Source organism: Colias philodice, chromosome 17 (genome assembly GCF_061535455.1).
Source record: "Colias philodice isolate Cphi_HAF_F1 chromosome 17, ilColPhil1 Martin Lab GWU primary, whole genome shotgun sequence".
NCBI classification, from domain to species: domain Eukaryota; kingdom Metazoa; phylum Arthropoda; class Insecta; order Lepidoptera; family Pieridae; genus Colias; species Colias philodice.
Genome location: NC_143102.1, coordinates 7686183 through 7709575, shown reverse-complemented (window position 1 = coordinate 7709575; position 23393 = coordinate 7686183). Strand labels below are relative to the sequence as shown.

Below are 23393 nucleotides of genomic sequence, written 5' to 3'. Positions count from 1 at the left end.
TTAGCTTTCAAAATAATTAAGTTAGTTCACGATCGAGCGTTACAGCGTCGCTATGTTATTCCGCGCGCTTTTTATAAACAGCTTTTTTATCTTTGTTATTGCAAAACGAAGTAGTAGTTATGGCGGTGGAGTTAGGTATCCACATCAGACCCATACGCAATATTCAGGTACCGGGGTAGGTCAATCAAACCGACACTCTTATCCTCAAAGTACAGGCTTATCTGGTAACAGCGGTAGTGGTGGTAGATACAACAGCTACCACAGAAATGAGGTGCATCATCATTATCACTATAATCCACCGCAACAAATAAACTACGGTTCGACTTACCATCCTGTGTATCACGGAACGCCACCTGTTTACGTTTATCAATATAGAGATTCAGGAAGCCGCTTTGATACTCTTTTAACCGGTTTGGCTTTATACAACTTAGGCAGAATGAGCCAAAGTCATAACAATCACGACTATTATAATAGAGATTATAGAAGTTCACCGGGAGAAGTCTGCAAGTTAGGAATAAGTAAGAATAATGGTGAATATGAAGAGACTCGTATCGATTGTAAGTTAATGTCGAGTTTCATTTGGGAAGCCCAGGGAGATACACACAATACTGCATCCAAAACTGTCACTACTGTTCATTCTAGCAATGTTACAAAAATTGTTTCGGGTAATGAAACCAAAGAAACTATTGTTTCTCAAGATACCACCACAGTCAATGCTCTAGATGTAAAAGGACCATCTATAAAAGTAGTTGATGGAATGAGCTGCTTCATGATACGTATATCTAGAGATTCTTCGGTATTAAAAAGAAAAGTTGATTGCGGATTATTGCAGACTTATGCTACGCGCTCCTTATATAGCCATGCCGTTAGGTTAAAAATTTCAGACTTTCTTGAATTTGGGTGTATATTAACTTTATATTATCTAAGATTTGTACTTTTTTAATTTTATATTTAAATCGAATTTATGAAATTTATTAGTTATATTATTTTATAAGGTATTCTTAATAAAAAACCATTAATCATAATCAGTGTTTTATTAAAAGACTAGAGAGTATAACAAACAAAGAGTATAACAAAAAAAAAAATATAATTACAATCTAGACGTTAATTTTATCGGAAAACAATTTCGGTAGATTTTGCCAGCATTCATAATATTTTGCATCCAATTTCTGACAAGTTTCCAAACCCCACTTCGTTATGGCCATGCTAAGTGATGACTCAAACATGAAAGCCTGTGGAAAAAATATGTATGTATTAGGTATACTTAACTTCATCAATATAAAAAAATAAAAGCTTTAAAGCATTATTTGCAATACCTGAGTGCCAACAGCAATCTTTTGCGGTACTAATTCAGCAGAAGAAGCAGCTTGGAAACATTGTGTGTCCGGGCCGTGCGGAGTCATCATCGAGTGGAGAGACGCGCCTCCGGGAAGGAAACCACCTTCCTTGGCCTCGTATGATCCAAGGATGAGACCCATAAACTCGCTCATACAGTTTCCTGTAAAAAAGTTGTACTATTTAACTCTTCTATCGTAATTATTTTTTTATAGTATTTATATAGAATTATATTATAAATAGTTATAGTTATAGGTAGCTGTGCCTACTATTGTAAATTGAAAATCTATCGTTTATAGTATGTAAGTTTTAACAACACTTGTAATAAATGCACTTACTGTGATAGTACGGAGGTCTAAATGTATTTTCTTGAACGGACCACCTAGGCGGGAAAATCACGAAATCCGCAATGGCGACGCCTGGTTTGGTGGATGGACATGTTAAAACGGTAAAAATCGAAGGGTCCTAAAAGAGGAACAGAAAATAATCACACTAGTTATACATGTTATGCAATTTTTTATGAATTTTAAGGCTTAGCCTTATTCATTAGGTTCTTATTGCCTTCAGTAGATAATAAGAATAAATTAATTATAAAGCATATACCTCTATCTTAGTATCTAATGAGTAAGATATTTCAATTACTCACACAGTGATCAAAAGATACAGAATTGATGACCATAAACTTGCTCAGGTCATATTTGTACGGCACATAGTTGCCGTGCCAGGCCACCACGTCGAACGGAGAGTGGTCCTGCTCAGCTTCAAACAGCAGTCCATGATATTTGTTTATTATTTTAAATCCTAAAATTAAATAAATTTTCATGAAAAAGCCTGAAGTTAAAACGTGGCACGCTTACACTATTCCATTATTATTTAAGCAATTAATATCTATGTCACTACTTATATATTTTTACGTTTCTTTTGCCTATTTCACTGGGCTCTATATTTTTTTAATTAAAATTGGGACAATTGATACTATAATGAAATCCAACAAATGTGAATAAAAAAACATCTGTGTTGAGATGAGATTAAGTAGTAAATAGGGCTTAGTAGGTACCAGGAATTTCTTCGTCATGATAACAAGCCACGGGTGTAAGGAAGTCGCGAGGATTTGCCAGACCATTCGCACCGATAGGACCAAGGTCTGGTAGTTTGAAGTGACCATCGAATACTTCTAGAATATATCCTCTGAAATGTTTAATATTTAATTAACATTATTTTTTAGTAAATGATAATGAGCTTTAAATATACGTGCAAAAGAGTTGCTGTGCGAAAAGCTGTATGCATCATATTTTTGTCTATTGTAACAAAGGCTCTAAAAATCAATGACGAGCAGATATAAAATTCGATTTAATAATATATCGTACCTAGAAGGTCCATCAACTGCTACTGCAAATCTCATTCCCATTTGAATCACGGCAATCTCATTGGGGGCCACCTCCATTTTTCCAAATTCAGTAGTTATCTTTAAAACTCCTTTTTGCGGCACTGAAGGAAAGATGTCATATTAAGCTAGCATGTTTATTATTATTTAATTAACCTTTAAAGCGTAGAATTACGTAGATATGAGAGTGTATGATATTAGAGTTATCACTGATTATGTTAGGTAAACGTACAAAATTTAAACTTCGATCTTATTCCCAAGGCTCATAAGATAAGAATAGAAGTTTTGCACTAAATTGAGCTATTAGATGTACGAAAATTACCAATAAGGAAGTCTCCATCGCTGCTGTAAAAGGCGCTTTTGTCCATGGGGGCATTGCAGAGGTATACATGAATAGCAATCCCATGACGAGATCGGGCGTCTCCAGCTCCACAGACCGTGTGCAGTCCTGCTACGAAGTCCACATTCCCTTCAGATGGAAAGTCGAAGGGTTTCCAACGAGACTAGAAATAAAAAAGAAATATTTATACCCCTTAAAATATTTATAGGTACCTCTGCGCACTAAAAAATATTTGAATTTTAACGATCTTTTAAAAATGCTGCCAGTAAAAATATGTCTTTTAATTTCAGTTAGATTTAGATATATCACGCAGAAATTTTGAACATTGGCGTGAAGCATGCGGGTTCGAATCCTGCCTCGTGATCGAATTTTTTTTATTCTTTATATATTTAAATTTATAAAAAATTTACTTGATTTGGATCAGCTTCCACTTCATCCCAATTGTGTGTGAGATACTTAGCAACATTGGAGCGCACGAACGGCTTATGGACCACTGAAGGACGAATCCTAAAACAACAAGACATTATAATATTATCATAAGACCCACAGTAAATAGTTTTGGCTTGGTTGTCGTGATGTATAATGTAATCAGTTGCATAGGTATTTCAGCTGCATAGATAGTAAAAGTGCATATTACCTAAGTATATAGGTACCCACCGATGTAAAAAAGTTTAGTGCTTACCTAAGTTTTAAAATGTAGAAATTCAAAGCAATAGAGTTTTCTCTATTGCATTGAATTTCTCAATTCAATATCTTCAAAAATAATTTACCTATAACCTTGGTGTTTGTTGATTAAAAAATATAACCGACTGACCTATATAACCATGACCTCTTATTCTCAAGTCTCGGAGCGGTGAAAGCACTTCCCGATAGCTGTTCAGCATATAGTCCGTAGGCACACTTTTGTGGACTGTTCTGACCTTCAGGCAAGGCTCCTGGCCTACGAGGATCCTCACTTGCAAACTCCGAACCGAAGCCGGATAAATACTGAGGTTTAAAGAAAAATAGTTCTAAATAGCTTTATGTTATGAACTTTTATTTAATGGAGGTTATTTGAATTTAACGATTAAAGTAAATAAACGGTGCAAAAGTTAAGTGAAAACAATATGATACATTATTATAGTTTAGCTTACCTTTAATCCCGACATTTTGTGAAGCTCGCGATAAAGATAATGCGAGAATGGTGTGATTTAGCTGAATAATAAAAACCTTTGCTAGTATGCTAATCAGTCCGGTTGGTATGATAACAGGTTTGAGTTCAAAACAACATCACAGGTACCTACGTAGTAGAACTATCCAGTAAATATCAATGCTACATTCCTGTTTTAACGTCGCCACATTATGTACTGTGGTTGGTAAGACTATGAGAGCTATCAACGATCAAATACTTTGTAAACCTACTGTTTATTAATAACATGTAGATAACCAGTCTCTGAGAGACATATCTGATAAAGATTGTTTTAGTTTATTTTACAGCTGAATACCTAAGTCTTTTTACTTTCTTATCCAAAAATGTTTGTTTAAAATTGCTATACCTTGATGAGTTATGACTTATGACGTCGAAAAGGGTGAATGGATTTTGATATGATTTTCGATATAACGAGCTTAATACTCATATAATGTTATAAATTTTCTAATATTATGAAATAATAGAGCTCAAGACCCCGTTGATGATATTATGACAATACTAGAATATTGAACAACCTTTTTCTCCTTCTAGAATTCTAATCAATAAAATTTGTAGAAACGAACATTTTAAAATAAATTGTAAACATCAATATAAAATAATAGGTATTCAAACAAAAACAACTTCTTCCGCAAATATTTATTATGCAATTCATGAACAATATAATGTCAAGCAATTAAATATGTATGATTATAGAACAATAATTATTATCATGTACACTTTATTGATATTGAATGAGACAAAACAAAAACAACACAATCACAAAGAACTGAGTATTTTATATTTTATACATACGACAAATCCATATATTAATAATAATTATATTCATATACATATATTGTACTTTATATCGGAATGCTATTTATGTAAAACATGTACATATAACATTTAAAACAAGAAAAAATATGTAAATTTAATGTTCCTAAAAGATCAGGTCACGTCATTGAAATAAACAGGATTAGAGTATACGCGACACACCCCCTTCAAATTTACGGATAACAAATAAAATATTTTTCAATATAAAAAAATAAAATAAAAAAATTCAATTGTTAATAATTAATAAAATAACATTCGTCTCATTCAAAAGCGATTACATATTTTGGTACACAGTAAACAACGTTTTACATGGAATAATATAATATGTATTGTGAATTGCGAAGTTAAATCACATTTACATCAAAACTATGAGCGATATATTAACATCATTATTGTTCTTATTAATACTTGAAACTTAGTTCGGAAGATATTGTCATACAAATTCGCGCCTAAGTGATAGCATGTTGGCAAGAAACATAATCATAGCCGAAAAATAATAACTTGAAGGCCCTGCGCAGACGACAGACTATCCGTGACGCACTTTTTAGTCTGTGAAAATAGAACCTATGAAATTATATGCAGTAACGCACACGACGCGCAAAAAGTCCGGCGCACAAAAAATCCGTGTAATTCGGGCAGACCGCACCGCGCCGCGGCGCGCCGCTCCGCACAAAACTGTGTGAAAAGAATTGAACGTTTGCTTCAACGCGCGCTAACGCAGACGGCGCACACTTTACACGATTTCCATAGCGTCTACGTCCCTACAGCTCTGCCGACAAAATGATCGAAGATGTGCGTCGTGTGCGTTGAGTCTGTGAAAAATCCGCGACCGACTTTTTGCGCGCCATGCAGACTTTTTGTGCGCCGCAGACTCGATCGCACAAAATGTGTGCCGTCTGCGCAGGACCGAATCAATAATGAAACAATTTATAAGACGACAAACCGCATATTATCTCCTTCACACAGTAGTTTTCTATTATTCTATGAGTAGGTATATACTATATTTCTTACTTTAGAATACCTATATTTTGTTTTCTTTTACACAAAAATAATGTACTCAAAACAGTTTTAACTTGTGTTGCTTGGAATGCTTGAAAAATAAGGAAAATTCTTTAAAAATATAGCGTTATGATGAATTTTATAGGTGTTCTAAAAGTGTGTACTGTGTAAGTAAGATTTACGATTCAGTCGCCATTTTTTATAACGTCCCAATAAGATTCAAATAATATTAACAAAAGCGTTTGAAAGTACTCCAAATAATTCGACACCAATAATAATAATTTCGATGCGAATTCGTACCAAAAGTAATGATATTGAGAAGCTTATAATTATAGCACAGTTTTACAAGAACATTTAAAAATGTATATTTAAAAGGTTCATATTTTTTGCACAAAATTGTATTCACATTTTTAGATTAAACAAATACCGATGTAACAAAGTATAAAAAGCGTTTGTATAGCAATTCCCTCTCTTCTCAAAATCATTAGTTTTGATCAAACTTCAAACTCAGCCAACAAATATTGCAATCACCATTTATAAACACCTAATAACCTAAAACCAAGCTTAGAACAATTAAAACTTAATGGTAAACACGAATCACAGTCGCGTAACAACATTACATACAAGCGTACACACAAACAAATTTTATAATAACTTATATTAATTTGACTATATTTGTAGGCAGTAAAAATTAATGTGCACCTTGTAAATTAAATTTAAAGTACATAATCATAATTTGGAATAGAATCACTGAGATATTGCGTTTTACATATGAATTTGTTTCATTAAAAATAGAAAATTAGTTACAAACAAGAGATAGCACAGACTAAACAATATTCACAAAATTTCTCAAAAATGTTTGGTTTTGTCTTTTTATGCAATTCTCAATTTCAGTAACTTAAAATTCCATTTTTAATGAACCAAGTTATATAAATACATTATGAAAATCAAGTGCCCCACAGCTACCATAATGAAAATATAATATGGAGCGAATTTAACGTATTGTCACAGATTAAAAACATATATACTAAATATTGAATCCGCGAGGCACTTTATCTAAACCCTACCTATACACAGATTAATATCACATTGCTGAAAATTCAGCCCCGAAACATGCACAATGATATTATACATTGATATTTGATCTATGATTATGAAATATATAAATAAATAAAAATATTAAGAGAAATTTGCGACTATATTACCCCATTCGATTTCTCACACGCAAAGTTTAGATCTAAAAACGACGAATCCATTAAATATAGCTTTAAAAACTAAAGCCAAAAAAGGTTTCGCGATGGTAAAATTTCACCAAAATATCTACTAAGCGCAGCCACAACACAAAGCGATCTTATTCTGCAAAACTTGAAACGATTTCATTCATAATTCATAAATTATTTCATTTGATAAAAGTCAAATCATAAAATCAAGTTTCAGAATAACTAACGTGCTGTCCTAATTGGTTAACATTCGTACGAAGCTCTAATTATGCTGAAGCAAATGGTAACAATTATTATTAATTAAAATTATTAAATTATTTATTATCATTTTTTTACTATGGAGGTTGCGAAAGTAATACAGGAATATTTATATAATTGTAATAAATTATTATAGCATTATAAAATCAAAATGAGAGAGCCGAAAAAATGAATACGACACAGGATTACTTCCATAAATATATAACGTACGAATATTAACCAATTAGGTAAAAAAACTCAACAAAAATCAGTCTCTTCAATCCACTCCATCGAAATACAAATGGGGATACTAAAATTAAGCAGTTACGAACCAGCGTATTCGGAAAATAACAGTCTATACGTTTACATATTATACCATACGCTCACTTGGAGAAAAGAGATCCGATATCACGAAAACAAATTACAAAAATAAATAATTTTAGCACATTATCATCTTTGGGATTACATAAACTACTGAGATATTAAGATTTCATTATAATAAGAATACTCTTTAATAATTCAAGTATAATAGAGAACGGATATAATACAAAACGTGAATGTTGTCTCTCAACAGAAGGTTGAGACAGACATTCACACTTGAGAATATATTTTAAGAAACATTTTTCCTCTTTATAGAGTAAGATGATATAATTTTCTAAATACATTCGCAAGTAATTACTTGTACCTACGCAGCAACACTAAGTACGTCGCTATTATAATATATCGACTACTAATAACCTCAAAAGCATATTTAATTAACTATACTACATTGTGCTCTGACCGTTGTTAAACGGAATCATAACTTCATCCAATATTGCACTTAATTGTGATACAATTAACGTCGATTATTGAATATATTACAATGTTTATTAATGTCAATTTGAGTAAAGTTGGCTTAAGAAACGCCAAAGGACATAACAATATTATAGATTTTCTAATATCAATTTTACTTTTCAATAATATTCAGTTCAATATCATCCATGTGATAGGAGAATGTTTCAAAATATAAAAATATAACAAAACGAAAACCTATGCCGTTTTCTTCCTAAAACAATGGAGTGTAAGTAGTTCAGGTTTTATGATTTTAACAAGTTTTTATTAATTTTTATCATAATATAATTTTAAAATATAATTGAAATTCATATGATAAGATTTCAAATTTTTCACAATTCGAGTTTTTAACCATATTTTGAAACATTCCCTTTTTACATGTACAAATTTTTTAAGACAGTTTTTTGATTAACTTTTTATTTTGACGTTTTTATTGATTATATCCTTAACTATGACAAAAGGAATAATTAACGTATATTATTCTTAAACGTCTTTGAATGATTCCTATTCGCAAATATCCGAGTGAAGCATCAAATATGTCACATTATTTGATTTTTTGTGAAATTAAAAGAGTAAACACTCATATTAAGTACCCTATAAGGCATGTCTCCATGACCGCCTCCTTGGTACAGTGATTGACGCGTGAGCGTAACACCGGGGGTCCTGGGTTCGATTCCCGGTGGAGACGAAGAAAAAAAAAATGTCTCGGTCTGGCAGGACACAGAAGGCTGATGACCTACTTGTCCCTAAAGAAAATCGATCAGTGAAACAGATGTATAATGCATCTGCCCCTTACCCCACTAGGGGACATGGGACTTCACTTTTTATAAGGCATGTCTCACAATAACCAAAGAGTTTAAATAACATACAATTAAAATTGTTATATAGATGGTTAATTTTCTATTAGACAATTTGGAGGATAGAGAGTTTACTAATTATTATTTGCGACTCTACACGACTCTCTAGACACGACTAGAGTAACATTATTAATGACAATCATTTGTGACGTTTCGCATCTTGCCAACCATGTTTTTACTGAATTGTAAGTTACGTTTAGTTTCAAAATATAAATAGTATACTATTTAATTTAACAAAAATTTTGAAATCTCAATTAACCTTTATACTTTACTTTGTGACTTTTAACCTTGAGAGCAACTAGTAGATAATTATTACAAGTCAAAATTCTAATTTGACTCAAACCTTGTGATACATACCTCAAGTCCATCAATTTGTTACTTCACTCGGATCTTGCGAAGCTAATTATTATTATTTTATGTTTTATGGAGTATTTTTGATAATTATTAAAGTATTTATTGATGTGACGGTAACATATGCGACCACGCGGTTTCGTATTTTGCGTGCGCGGCACTACACGCTGACTTTGACGCTTCAACCACACTTAGTGGAAAAGGTTCACTCTGTAAAAAATAGGGTGTTAATTATGTTTTTTTCTGCAAATTGAATTAATTTAAATTATTTAAGTTTTTAAAAAGTCTTCAGTTTCCGGTAAGTTAATAAGACGCGATCTTAACTGATAGGGTGACAAGAATCTTTGTAATTTAATCAATGGTCTCTAACATCTTTTGTAAAAAATATTTTATATTTCTAATTAGTACCCAATTATTGAAATCCATAAATCGATTAGACAGACAGAAAGACAAAGACAGATCGCATATATTTAAAAACATTCTACATTACTCGCTACAGATGCAACTTTCTAATAGTAAAATCATGTTTAGACTAGTTTTTTTTGATTTTCTGTTGCATAGTAAAATAAAATTCTTCTCGTCATAGAATTTGTGTAGAATTCCATTTAATATTCATAAATACCATTTCTTTTAAGCAATAAGGCCGCCTTTTAATACGTATGTGCCGTGTGTTTTCATTGTATCTTAATTGTAATTATAATTTATAGCTTATTTATGTTTGGTATATTATGTACAATCCATACTAATATTATAAATGCGAAAGTAACTCTGTCTGTCTGTCTGTTACTCAATCACGCCTACTACTGAACTACAACAGCTACTGAACCAATTTGCATGAAATTTGGTATGGAGATATTTTGATACCCGAGAAAGGACATAGGCTACCTTTTATTGCGAAATATGTACCACGGGCGAAGCCGGGGCGGACCGCTAGTAAAGAATAAATAAATAGCAGGTAGGTACATACCGTAAGATCGCAGTACGCTCGTTCCACAGCAGCAATGAGCCTCTCTAGCTCATTACTACTCGCCAACACTAGTGCGAGCCCCGCGCCTCGCTCGCGCGCTTCGCATACACTCCATTCCTGGGAAAACATTGGATATGAAAAAAAAAATTGGTTGTTTGTAAAGTAGGTTTACGATCGAGATGTTTACGTGATAACCATGAACGTATAAAAAAAGACGGACGGTATATCGCCTAAACATTGAGTGAAGCCTAGTAATGGCGGCGAAACATCCATGTGTGTGTGCCATGTTGTCATGGCAACAGCTGTCCTGTTGACAATGGCGGCTGTATTTTTTTCTATAAATTTTGCCGTAATAATTTTGTCATTAAAACATAAAAGAAATAACTTGCTTCCCTGTGGAATGTAATCCCTCGTGTTTTGTTATTTAAAATTGTACTGTTGCGACACCATTTAACCACGCAAGACGGCATTTTAAATATTTTTTGTGAAACAGTGACGCAGTTAATCAGTCGGTAGTTCACGACGTAATGGCGGCCGACTAGCTTACTATGGTGAGAGTGTGTGCGTGTTTATTGTCTTTACACGATCGCTAGCTTACTATGGTGGCTTCACGTTGTTTGTTCGTAATACGGCGTCCGTCTTTTTTTATACGTCCATGGTGATAACGTCTTATTGGTGGCAGCGCTCGAGATGAGACGGGAGATCGGTCCGTCTCTATCTCGTTATACCTGCGATCGCGCTCGTGAGGTTTCGGTGTGACACAAGTTTCTGAACATGTCACCCGACTAAAACGATTTTAAGAACGTTATCACGTTAAAAAAATAAGCGTGTTTGCCGATCACACGTGTCAGAAGTGAAACATCTTTGGCAAGAATCAAAGATACCAAAATCATCACCTTACTCCATGACGTGACGGTATTGCCATAACGTGAGCTTGAAATTTTACTCTCAACGCGCCTAAAGAAGTTTCTCTTCAAAAAAATAAAATGTTTGTGAAGACATATAAATCTAATAGAATTCATTGTTACGCTAATCAAACTATATATTTTGTATCTTTTAAAGTTAAAACAATTCCATTTTGATTATTCAACAACATGAATTTATAGAATTTATACCTACACATTTTATTTATATCAAATGTTTATCCTGAAACAGTTCACTTTTTATTAAAAAGTCATAACAAAAAAAATATTTACCAAACAACACCAATTTTCATCAGTGTCCGGTATTTTAAAGGCCGTCAAATTCTTGATGGAGCCGCACGCCAATATTTCGATATCTGCATTCATTTCTTCGATATACTCTGAAATTAATAATGTCACGTTAAATTATCTTAAAATAATAGGAAGGAAGATGAAAATCGACAATATTTTTCGCAAAAACAAAAAAAAAAATACTATAAACATTTAGTAGGGATGTAACGATACCGATACCGATACCAATATATCGGCCGATATAATCGGCATGCCGATATATCGGTATCGCCGATTATAAAACAACCGATACCGATATCAAACAATTCAAAAAACCGCGCCCAATGAACGATGCGGGAGACCGCCCGCGCGTGCGCACTTTGTTTTTTGAAAAAACTACCAATAGTTAACTTTTATTAGGAACTGATTGTATGTGTATAACTTAGAGTTTAACTGACTTTGCAAAATAATAATACTAAAATAAATGGTTTTCTTGTTTTTTTGATTTGGCATTGTTATTTAACCCATTGACCACCGAGCGGCCCGATCGGGCCGAGACACAATACATTTTCTATTGTGTCTGTGATCCGAGGACTGACGGATTAAAAGAATACGACTTACAGTTGAGTCTCTGTTAAATGTTGGTAACTTTTATGCATAATTCACTATTTATTTTTCTACCAAGCCATCGGTATCGGTATCGTATCGGCAAAATCATGTATCGTTACATCCCTACTATTTAGTATTATGTTAGTACTTTCCCTACCAACTTATCCATCATCAAAATAAATATAAAATTACCTTATCTACCTAAAATCAACATTCACAAGTAAGTACATAAAAACACTTAAAAAATAAGACAGACTAAATTAATTGATCATATCTACACTAATATTATAAAGAGGAAAACTTTGTTTGTTTGATTGTAATGAATAGGCTCATAAACTACTGGACCGATTTTGATGAAATTTGGCACAGATAATCTTTAGACCCTGAGAAAGAACATAGGCTACCTTTTATTGCGAAATATGTACCACGGGCGAAGCCGGGGCGGACCGCTAGTTAAGTTATATATGTAATTATTACGTATGAATATTATTATTACAAGTTATACAAACTACTAAACTACACAAAAATCCCGCTCAAAACACAACTAGACACATAAAAGTTACCTTTAAGCAGCGCTTCCGAGCCTCTATCCTTCAGATACGCAGCAGCTCCCGCTACAAACGCGAGATCTAATGTATCTCGTAAACTGATCACTTCGTATGGCGTCACTAGTACTGTGCATGCTGGTGGGGGTCCTGTACGAGGGTCGGCTTTCTTTGGTGCGTCTTTTTCTTCTAGGGACTGGAAATTGGATTGATAGGGTTAGATTTATTTTGTTTGTATTTTTCTTCTTAAGACTATAAATGGGATGGGATAGGTTAGATCCGGCTCGAAGGACCAATATAAAATTATATGTATGGTGATGTGTAATTTAAATAATTATAGTGGTTACATTTTGAAATAGAGGAATAAATTTCGGTTACGTCTTTGGATGGTAATTACTAATTCCTTCAAAAAAGGGGGAAAAAAAAGGAGAAAACAAATAAAAATAGAGACATAAATGTTTTAGTGAATAAATCAAAATTAGATTTATTCTGTCCTGATAAGATAATATCATACCCGATAGTATAATTTTAAGTAAAACACGTTATCGTACTTTTCCCGTGACTTTAGGAGTTTAAAAACATTTGTTAATCGATATTTTATTGTCCATATTACATACATGTAAGAATAAGTTATTAACAAAAATTTCATTTATAATAGAAAAATAGTACATACCCGTGTATATCTTACATTTCTTACGTATAAAATGCATAATTGAAAAAATCATACCTGTGCCGCATGCAACAACAATGACTGCAACCAAGACGACGCAGTGGGATCATCAGGAGCTGCCAATAGCAGTCTACTCGAATCATTTAGCGCTATTTCGAAGCAATGCGGCCGTTTTGACGCGTCCACGTGTCTTCGTACACCCACTACGGATTTTAGCGCTATGTTATTTGGTAGGGGTGTACCGTCGGGCGAATGTGGCCCCCAGTGGAGTACACCCGCTCTGGAATAATTATTTAAACGTTATAATGATGATAAAAGTGAAGCCCCGTGTCTCCTAGTGGGGTATGGGGCAGATGCATCTGTTTTATGGATTGATGAAAGGCATAATATACGTATTATTGGAGTAAATTTTGTCATAAAAGTGGTTCAAAATGAAAATGAACTCTTTTAATATTGTAAAAAAAACATTGTTAAGTAGATCTATATTTATTTTAGTTTTGGAAAATTTCTCGTTATTACACAAACCCTGTGTCTATCAAAATAAAAATAGTTTATTTCGTTTTCAATCTTATACAATATGGAGTAGCAAGGCTATTAGAACCTTGTATACATGATGAAATCAACTTATGGATGTTTTAATTTATTTATATTGTGTTTATAATACATTATCCAGTGCTTACTGTAATGTAAATAAAATATTACACTAAGGGCCGATTTTTCAATGCTTGGATAAAACTTATTCGTCGAATAATGTATAAAACTACCATTTTGAAAACGTATTCTAATTGCCCGTATTTGACAGCTTACGTGACATTTTAATATTATCGTGTAATACTTTATTGGACGGATAAGTTTTATCCAAGCATTGAAATATCAACCCTAATAAAAAATTTTGTGTTATAAAGTTACTTAAAAAAACTTTTTTCACTAAAAACTATTTTTTTCACACAAATGACTCACCGCAGCAAAAAGTAGCAGGGTTCGAATCGCCGTGCTCTGTCGGTGCGGCACATGAGGTACCCCTCGAGCGGCGGGGCGAAGGCGCCGGGCGCGTCCACGAGCCGGTCCTCCGCGTCGCCCGAGCACGCGCGCCCGTAGAATAGTATGGGCGGTACCTGCGTTATGTATTCAATTTATTTTTATAAATCACTACATAGTATCCATACTAATATTATAAATACGAAAGTAACTCTGTCTGTCTGTCTGTTACTCAATCACGCCTAAACTACTGAACCAATTTTCATGAAATTTGGTATGGAGATATTTTGATACCCGAGAAAGGACACAGGCTCCTTTTTATCCCGGGAAAATTACGCTATCCCGGAAATCCCACGGGAACTGGAACTATGCGGGATTTTCTTTGACTGTGCGGGCGAAGCCGCGGGCGGAAACCTAGTAAACTATAAAACAACAACTGTTGCTGTCTGTCCGCTGTATGCTTAAATCCTCAAAAATTACACAGCGGATTTTGATGAGGCTTTAGAAAAAGAGTGGTTCTTCAGTACCTATATAATTTATTAAGTTTTCTACAAAGTGGGTGAAGCTGCATGTTGAAAGCTAGTAAATAAATAAACAAACAATTGTTTTAAGGCATATGGTTTTCAAATAGGTTCTATAAATATATCCTAGGTTCTTCGGTTTGTAAATATTATGTTCAACTATAATTTAGATTTGAAATGATAACTAGGTTCTAAACGACGACGATAGATGATATTTATTTACAAAAAACCCGAGTTGTTTTCATTTTATTTTCTTTTCGAATACCAGTATATAACTATGTTTGTTAATAAAATTTGGCTGCCACATAAATTTACAAGTCATAATGAAAAAGTGCATAAAGCAAGTTCAGTTCATAAAATGCACCAGTACTAAATTTTACTTGGCGTTTTGCCAAACTAATATAAAGGAAGAATAGAATATTTTAATCAGCCCGTGTACAGCATACAAATAAAAAAATAATTTGTACTTTTTATAAACATAATTCCCGGAACATGCAAATGTACGGAAGACGGAACTTAAATATGATCTAAACATAATTTCAGAACTAAATGATTAGCTAAATTTATTAATACTGATATGTATATTGTATGTGTACTATAGATTTGAACTTTTTAGAACATCAATCCCAATTTTGTACCATTATTAATAAACCATTAATCAAACAAAATTCTGACACATTAAATCTTTCTAAACTTCTAGCAATCAACGTTAGCTTACACACAAACACGCAACAGATAATTGAGTTTAAGTTTTTGTGTATAATCACAGCGCCGCACGCAATCATGCGGAAATGTATGCACTATTGTGAGAAATCAACGTCATCTTTGCTTACTACTGTATAAAAATCTATTTGCGATTGCTTTCAATTTCGTATACTATTAAGATTTTTTATGTATTCTAATTTGACCCTATTTCCTATTTTTAATAATTCTAACAATTTACTTATTACATTCCTAATGCGTTATATTACGTTAAATATGGAACTTGCTTAACCTGTTCAAGAACGTTGCTAGTGTATTTCCATGAGCTCTTACAATGTTTAACTAAAGGTTGATTCAACACTACTATAGTAAACATAAGTATGATCATTGATAAGTATGTGATCGTAAAAGTGTTTATAAGTAAAACAATAAACAGAGTTTTAAACAATTTACCCGTTTCTCATGCCTCTGTCTTGTCACAGCTGAGGCCAAATGGTGACAATTAAACGGCAACATCGCGGGTGGGCGGGGGATCCGTAACGGGGACGTTCGCGCGCTCCATTCCAGAGATGACGCTAGCCTCGCACCGAGCGTCGACTCGCCGGTGACAACCGAACAGGCAATGTTGCCAGCTACGTCGATTATTTGGATGTATTGGGCCTCGGGACCGACCTGGAAATTATTTTTTTATGTGATGATTTGTACACACAATGTCATAACGCATTATTGTGGCAATATTTATTTAAAACTAACAGTACAAAATTTCATTAGAATATCTGCAGGATCTATGGAGATATGGGAACCTTATATTGCTTTCTCGTTATTCAAAAACAGTCTACATAAATACCTATTATTATTTTCTGTGTTTAATAATATCTACTATAAACTATAATCTACTTGATATTCATTAAAATTGTGTCCTTCTTTTACTTCATCTATATTCTACGTTTTATATATTATTGTTCTGGAAAGGATGTCTTTAACTTCTTCTACGTAAGTACTTGGCGTTGGCAATATAAATTCATAAATTACACATAAATTCATTATTACACACTATTTATTTTTTATTACTGATTCGCTTCCTCTCAACTCACTCAGCCGATTTTACGTTCTGACTGGCAAACTATGTTACATACTTCATACATCAAAATCTTCTTACTTTATTGTAATACATAGCATAATTTAGTCCGTTCTTTAAAATTATACCTACTTTTATTAGTCACTCCACTCTACTTATATGGTGCTGACAGAATAACAGCGTTACAGCCTCAGCTGTAACATTCATGCTGAGTCAGTAATCCTTTTCCCTGAGGTGATACAGATATAATATAATATTATTACGTCTACACAATATATTGTTTTATCCATTTAATACCTTGTTTTTTAAGTTATAAGTATTTTCTGTATCTAATGTACTGTATCATTTTTTTGGGAATAAATGTGTTTCTATTCTATTCTATTCTATTCTATGGCAAATCAGCAGTTAGGGGTAGCATAACTTCGAAAGTCGGGGATTTGATAACAATGTAAATTTATTATCTGTAAAATTCTTTCAATTTTCAAAGTGAAATGTTATTTGAAATAAAAGAGAAGAAAACCCATAAATTTAAAATTTTGTAACTTGAAATATTTAATCGAAATGAAAAAACGGAAGTTTTGGGCAAAAGTCCAAACCATAAAACAACCTCTTTCTGCAAAAATAAAATCAATATTAAAAGGATGCCAAACTCAACGATGTTTATTCTTATTCACTTTTCTTGGCACTGGCAGAACATCATTCAGGCCTAGGCATTGAACTTCCTAGATTTACTACAATGACGTCACTGAAGCAATGGCCTTTCAAGTATTAATGGAGGCTACGCAAAGTACGAGATCCCAGTAATCTTGTTACACAATTCTCTACAATTGTAAAAGTATTTCTCTAATCAGTATACAAAAAGATTTATTCTAAAGGAACATAATATAAGAAATTTTCATTTCATTCTATAAAGTAAAAAAATTGCCTTTTTTTTAAATGTAGCCCAAATATCTTTGTTTTAAAATTCACATTTTGAAACAATCTCCATAGCAATCAAAAGATACCCAATCGGGAGATTACGTATTCCTAACTTTTGCCATGTTTTGCTATGCTGCTAGAAGATACTTGAAATTTTTAAACTGATCGTTCAAGACGCATAAATAGAATCTCTGGAAGTGGCTAGCCATATAACTGAGTCACCACATTACTTATTATTCATTATTTCTTTAGTATACCGACTTCATTTACAAGTCGCGCAATAGCAGTTGCGTGTTTCCGTCGTTGACACTTGTTAATGTAGGGATATATGGATGAATCATGCTGAGTCTAAATGCGTTTAAACGACGCATAAAACTACCATATCATTTTATGATAAAAAGCTTATACAATCTTCATATGAACTACTTGGTTAGAACTATACTTTTAGTAAACTTAATTAATTGTATATCTGTGAATATTTAACTAAGTCTGGACCGGATGATAGATTATAAGGTTATTGCAAAAAGTATTTTTAATATACATACTTGATACATAAATTTAATGCGCAATTTCAATGCATCTAATTTTATAATGTGTTTTCATAAACAGTTTAAACCTATTTATATCAGAATTAAATATTTTCATTTACGGCTTATAATGAGCTTTCGCTCCCAGATTTACTTTAGTTAAGTGAATATTTTTGGCAACTCTTTAGAAGGAGGTCAACTCATGTCAAATAAAGCCCATATATGCATCAGATCTCTATAAATAACTTCCAGATGTTATTTATAAAGACTTGACACGCGTATGGTTGCCCTTGTTTTAAACTTCATTCATCTATTCTAGAAACGCAAGAATGGGCATTACTCGAATGAAATACTCTTTAATACTATTACGATTGAAAGAAAACGTTTTACAAAGATAATTACTTCTTATTTCTCCTTCAAATCGTTAAGCCCATAAGCACATAATTATACAATACGTTCACATTTCGCGGTCACTTAAGTCTAGTTAAAGGTTGGTAAGCAGGCTAAGTACTATTTTTAATTATGGCAACCTTCCAAATAGCTCAATTTAGGAGTCCTTTACAGTCTTTTGGCAAAGGTGCTTTTGCTTAGTCATCACTTTACCTGAAACTTTTAAATGCTTTTGTTTATCTCTTGAATAAAGCTGGTTTTAGTATGTTTTGGTTAATTTGACGGAATGTGAATATACATAAAATACAGGATGATCGGTTTTAATCTATGAAAGGGCGGGATTATCATTGCAAATTTAAAAACGGATATCTAAAGTAATGGTTCAGTTAGTATCGGAATCAGTCACCAGATAAATACAGTATAAAAGGCTTATGGTTATATGGAACTTAATACTAACTGATATTATGATATAGACGATATCAGTACAGTGATTAATGAGGCAAGGAATATGCAAAGTAATGCATGTTGGATTAGAATCCAAGCAACTAACAATGTGGGTAATTAAGCCAGTCGGAAAGTATGCCGACCGTTATATTACTAGGTAGATATTACATGTTTTATGGAAATGAAGAGCTTTGAAGATTTACTACATGTAGAAACCAAAGTTATTTTTATGCTATAATAGCTGCCCCAGCGGATGTTGTCCTGCCCTATTGGCCCTATTTCGTGTTTTCTATTTAACCTTTCCTTGTGCTTTAGCAAATACGCTTAGCAACACATTTGGCAAATCCTTCTATAGTTTTAGTTAACTCCCGGTCAAGAAATGATATCATGAAAAAAAAATGTTACTTAATTTACTTACTGGCTTTGATCGTAACTCGTACCTCCATGATACAATCAGTTGGATTGCTTTAAATGTTAGCCCTTGGAGATAGAGAACGTTCCTATTTTCATAATCTTGCAAGTAATAACCATCCACCATTTTTGAGATCGAAAATATTTTTAGACACAAAATTCGAATAACGATTTACTTGCAAATTTTGTTTGTAACATGCATACCTATTTGATTTATATATTGTAATGATCATATACATAATTTTTTATAAGATACTATGCAATTTATGATCATAATACTAAATTACTGTCTATTATATAAGCTAAATAAGATCTTTGCAATAATAATGTTTATTATTATGACTAATAATGGTCCTATTATCTTTTAATGTTTTTATGTATTTTTCCAATGAGAGTACATTGACTGACCTGTATTAATATATAAGTAATGTTATAACCTTTGGTCCATTGCTATCAGAATCTTTCAACAATAAAGAATATGAAATACAAAGTAAAACTTACTTTTACTTTACATATCTGTATAAAACCATTTGGTTTTGACCTACTTTCTAATGTGCGATGGAGTTATTTTGTAGAAATTAAAAATTAGAAAAAAAAAATTGCTCATTTAAAATTGAATACAATGGAAATGTCTTGATTACTGACATGAAAAAATGTAATTTTTTTGGCTCTTTCTAAAACAATAATACGTAAAAAATTACGATTTAACACAAGATTCGACTATAAACAAAGTGCAGCAGGTCGTAAACAGAGATAATAAAAAGTAAAAGTCATAATAGGCGAGCATTTTGCTCACTTACCGCAATCGCATCTAATTCGTTATGTGGTAATCTGCATAAGATGTCGTATTCGGTTCCGCCGGATTTAACGCTTGCTACGTAGAGAGCGTAGTCCGTTATGAAAACAAGAAGTGGGGTCCACGATCCGTCTTCCATGTTATACGGTGATTGCACCTTCATCATCTGAAAGCATACATTATAGTTTAGCGGAATATGGAAATACGCGCACCGTATAAGGTTAACGCGATAGTAAGTACGTTCTAAAGAATTACGAAAGACCGTTAAGGTTTACGCAATAAGTAGTCAATTCCTACCCTGTTCAATGTTTCATTGGGATGTGAAAATATCTGTAGCCTGAGTTTCTCGTTACATTCGATTGCGACATTGTCCTCGAAGCTGTCGAAGTACGAGGGCTCCTCGGCCGTCAGCAATCTAACAGAAAGCCTTTTATTCTCTATCACCTCCTTGTCAATGAGACGGGACATCCGTTCGGCGGAAATGTGGTACGTTTCCGACGCGTCTTTAAACGGATATATGATACTTGGAAAATGCTTTTCTAGCCGCAACTTGGTCTGATAAAACTTATTGTTCCTTATTTTCAATTCAAGGTCTTTTCTCTGACACACATTCTTTAAATATCTGTTTAGTAGAGCTGACTTATTAGATTGCAACTTTTGATTTGATGGGCTGTCGAAAAATTCGTCATTGAAATCATCCGCACCCTTCAAGGTCGAGTTATCTGTGTTGGAACAATTATCGCTAATTGCCTGCTGCGTTTCGTCATTTTTCTGTACGGTTGACGCGGATTTTCGGCTATACCTATTAACATTTTGTTTTTTCGGCGACGACAAATGTTTCGAAACACCATTCTTTTGCTCAGTTTCATCTTGGACATTTTTATTGTATTGTCGTTTTGGCGTAGACGTTCTGCTGGAAGAATCGCCATCCGGTTTTTGATTGAAATCCGATCTACTCGAACTATTGACTAATTCATTCACTGGTGTAGATTCTGGTATAGGCACAAAGGATTCCTTTGGTGCCTCAAAGGCTGTTTGGAATGTATCATGGACATAACTATAGGAAACGCCTTTGTGTTCATAAACTGTACTTTCGCAATTTACAACATATTTGCTTAGAGGTGGTAAAGCTTCAGGTTTAATATGAGATTTCTTGTCATTTTGAGCTTGCATATTAAGTGTAAGTTTATGCCTTGGTGAGCCTTCTGGTGTTCTCTCATGTTTCACAGGATTTTTGGATGGTGTTAATATATCTTTTGGCTTTTCTACATCTGAACATTGAGAATTGAGATTTATCTCTACAAAATCATCTTCATCATCAATTTGAAACCCAGAATCTAGACTTTTGGAAAGTTTTTTATTTTTGTTTACATCACATGGTAATGCTTCAATTACATTATTTAATTCAAAGCTATTTTCTGGCAATCCTTTTTCAGGGGCAAAATTGAAATTGAAATTTTTGTAGAAATTTTTTAAAGAGTCGATTAGATTATTGGTATCCAAAAGGTTTAACACTTTACTGTTTTGTTTCCTTTCTTCAACAATATTTGTTGTGATGTATCGTTTCTTTTTCAAAACAGATTTCACAGTAATAGGACTCTGGGGCACTTCAAGAGGTTTCTTCCTCCGATCATGAGATTGATCTATATCAGCTTCGGAAAAGTAAGTTTTTCTCATAAAGGCAACATGACCATTGTTTTCAAATTCATCACAAGAATGTGATTTTTGGGTTTTTTCACACTTTCTATTACCTACTGGAGCTTCAGTTTTATTAGAATTGGAGGATGAAGATTCACTGCTGGATGATTCAGAATCACAACTAAAATTTGAGTCTGAACTATTGGAATCACAGCCATACAACTTTCCATTTGGCCTAGTTTCATTGTTATTGTCCTTGTCTTTATTACCATTGTTGTCTTGATTGCGTTTTCCAAAGTCTTGGCAATATTCAAAGATTCCACTTCTATCCTGTTTGCAATCGCCATATGTGAGGATATCTGACATTGTTTGCTGTGCCACATCTGCTGCATACTTTGGAGACCTGTCTCCTGAAGCACACCATGAGAACCTATCACTTGCATTGTTTTTCTGTCTAAATCTATCACAATATGCACTATCTGGGCCATAGGATATAAAACCTCGCTCAATGTGGATGTTATCAGTTTTGGTATTGTTCAATATGTCTTCATGAAAAGATACTCTCTTTTTTTGGGAACTTGGTCCACTTTGAGACTTCTTCCTGCATCTCCTCCTGTACACAATATCCTCTGATAGTGATTTCTTTGGCTCACTGGTTCTTAATGCAGACTTTTTTACTTCCTCTGTACACACTTTCTCACTTTCTAATGCTTTCAGAACAACATCTGGTAAATTTTCATATACAGGCTTTTTATTTGTTTCAACCAAGAGCTCAGGCACAATATCATCTGGGGCACCTATATTTTGATTATCTATGTCACTTCGAGTCATGATACTGCTGTTGGTGCTCTTTATCATTTCCTGTGAGCCAGAAGGAGCAGCATCGTAAATACTATCACAGGCTAACTCTTCAGCACCAATTAAACTATGTGACATAAGAGCTTGGCTTGTTGCCTCTGAATTATCACTGTCCAAACATTGCACACCAGAATCTCCAGGAGTATCAGCCAAACTACTGGTTGTACTTGATATGAGATGGGAGTTGCCTTGAAGGTATAATTCAGTTGGCTTCCCAGTCTTATCACTTAGATTTTCCATTTTTGCAAAACGAACCGTATCTTCACTACCATTAAATAACCCTGTTGCAACAACAGTGTCGTCAGGTTTATGACGACGTTTGATTTTATCGATCTCCTTGCTTTTAATATCAGCAGCTTTGTCGACAGACATTATTGCTAAGGGATACGCGTCAGTTCACAATTTCTATATTTGATCTCTTATGTTGCTGGTATTTCATTGTTTATTGCACACATTTTGATTTAATTCACTTAATAATCGCGTAGAATACTGCTCAAAACAAGACAAACACATAGCAGCCATTTGTAAACTTTTGACAGTTGTCAGATTTGATTAGAAAATAAAATGCAATTTTTTTTTAACTGAATTCCGT

General features: G+C 33.4%; 3 protein-coding genes across 3 annotated transcripts; 1 reads left to right on the top strand and 2 right to left on the bottom strand.

The window, feature by feature from the left end:
* Positions 1-41: 41 nt before the first annotated feature.
* On the top strand, positions 42-943 carry LOC149481179 (uncharacterized). The gene has a single exon (XM_089706112.1). The coding sequence runs from the start codon at positions 53-55 to the stop codon at positions 941-943; it is 891 nt and encodes a 296-aa protein (XP_089562238.1). The 5' UTR covers positions 42-52.
* A 72-nt stretch (positions 944-1015) lies between these two features.
* hgo (homogentisate 1,2-dioxygenase) lies at positions 1016-4369 on the bottom strand. The gene is made up of 10 exons (XM_089705613.1): positions 4193-4369; positions 3874-4046; positions 3470-3566; positions 3042-3222; positions 2703-2823; positions 2393-2523; positions 1982-2136; positions 1674-1800; positions 1317-1498; positions 1016-1232 (listed from the first exon to the last, which is right to left on the bottom strand). Exons 1-10 carry the CDS (start codon positions 4205-4207, stop codon positions 1098-1100), a joined length of 1317 nt encoding a protein of 438 aa, XP_089561739.1. The 5' UTR covers positions 4208-4369; the 3' UTR covers positions 1016-1097.
* Positions 4370-5153: 784 nt separating this feature from the next.
* Positions 5154-23332, bottom strand: prd1 (pleckstrin homology domain-containing protein pruning defect 1). Its single transcript, XM_089705469.1, has 10 exons — positions 20603-23332; positions 20310-20471; positions 16195-16413; positions 14501-14655; positions 13598-13820; positions 12889-13066; positions 11720-11826; positions 10524-10640; positions 5969-9766; positions 5154-5561 (listed from the first exon to the last, which is right to left on the bottom strand). Exons 1-9 carry the CDS (start codon positions 23171-23173, stop codon positions 9659-9661), a joined length of 3840 nt encoding a protein of 1279 aa, XP_089561595.1. The 5' UTR covers positions 23174-23332; the 3' UTR covers positions 5154-5561; positions 5969-9658.
* Between the last annotated feature and the right edge of the window lie 61 nt (positions 23333-23393).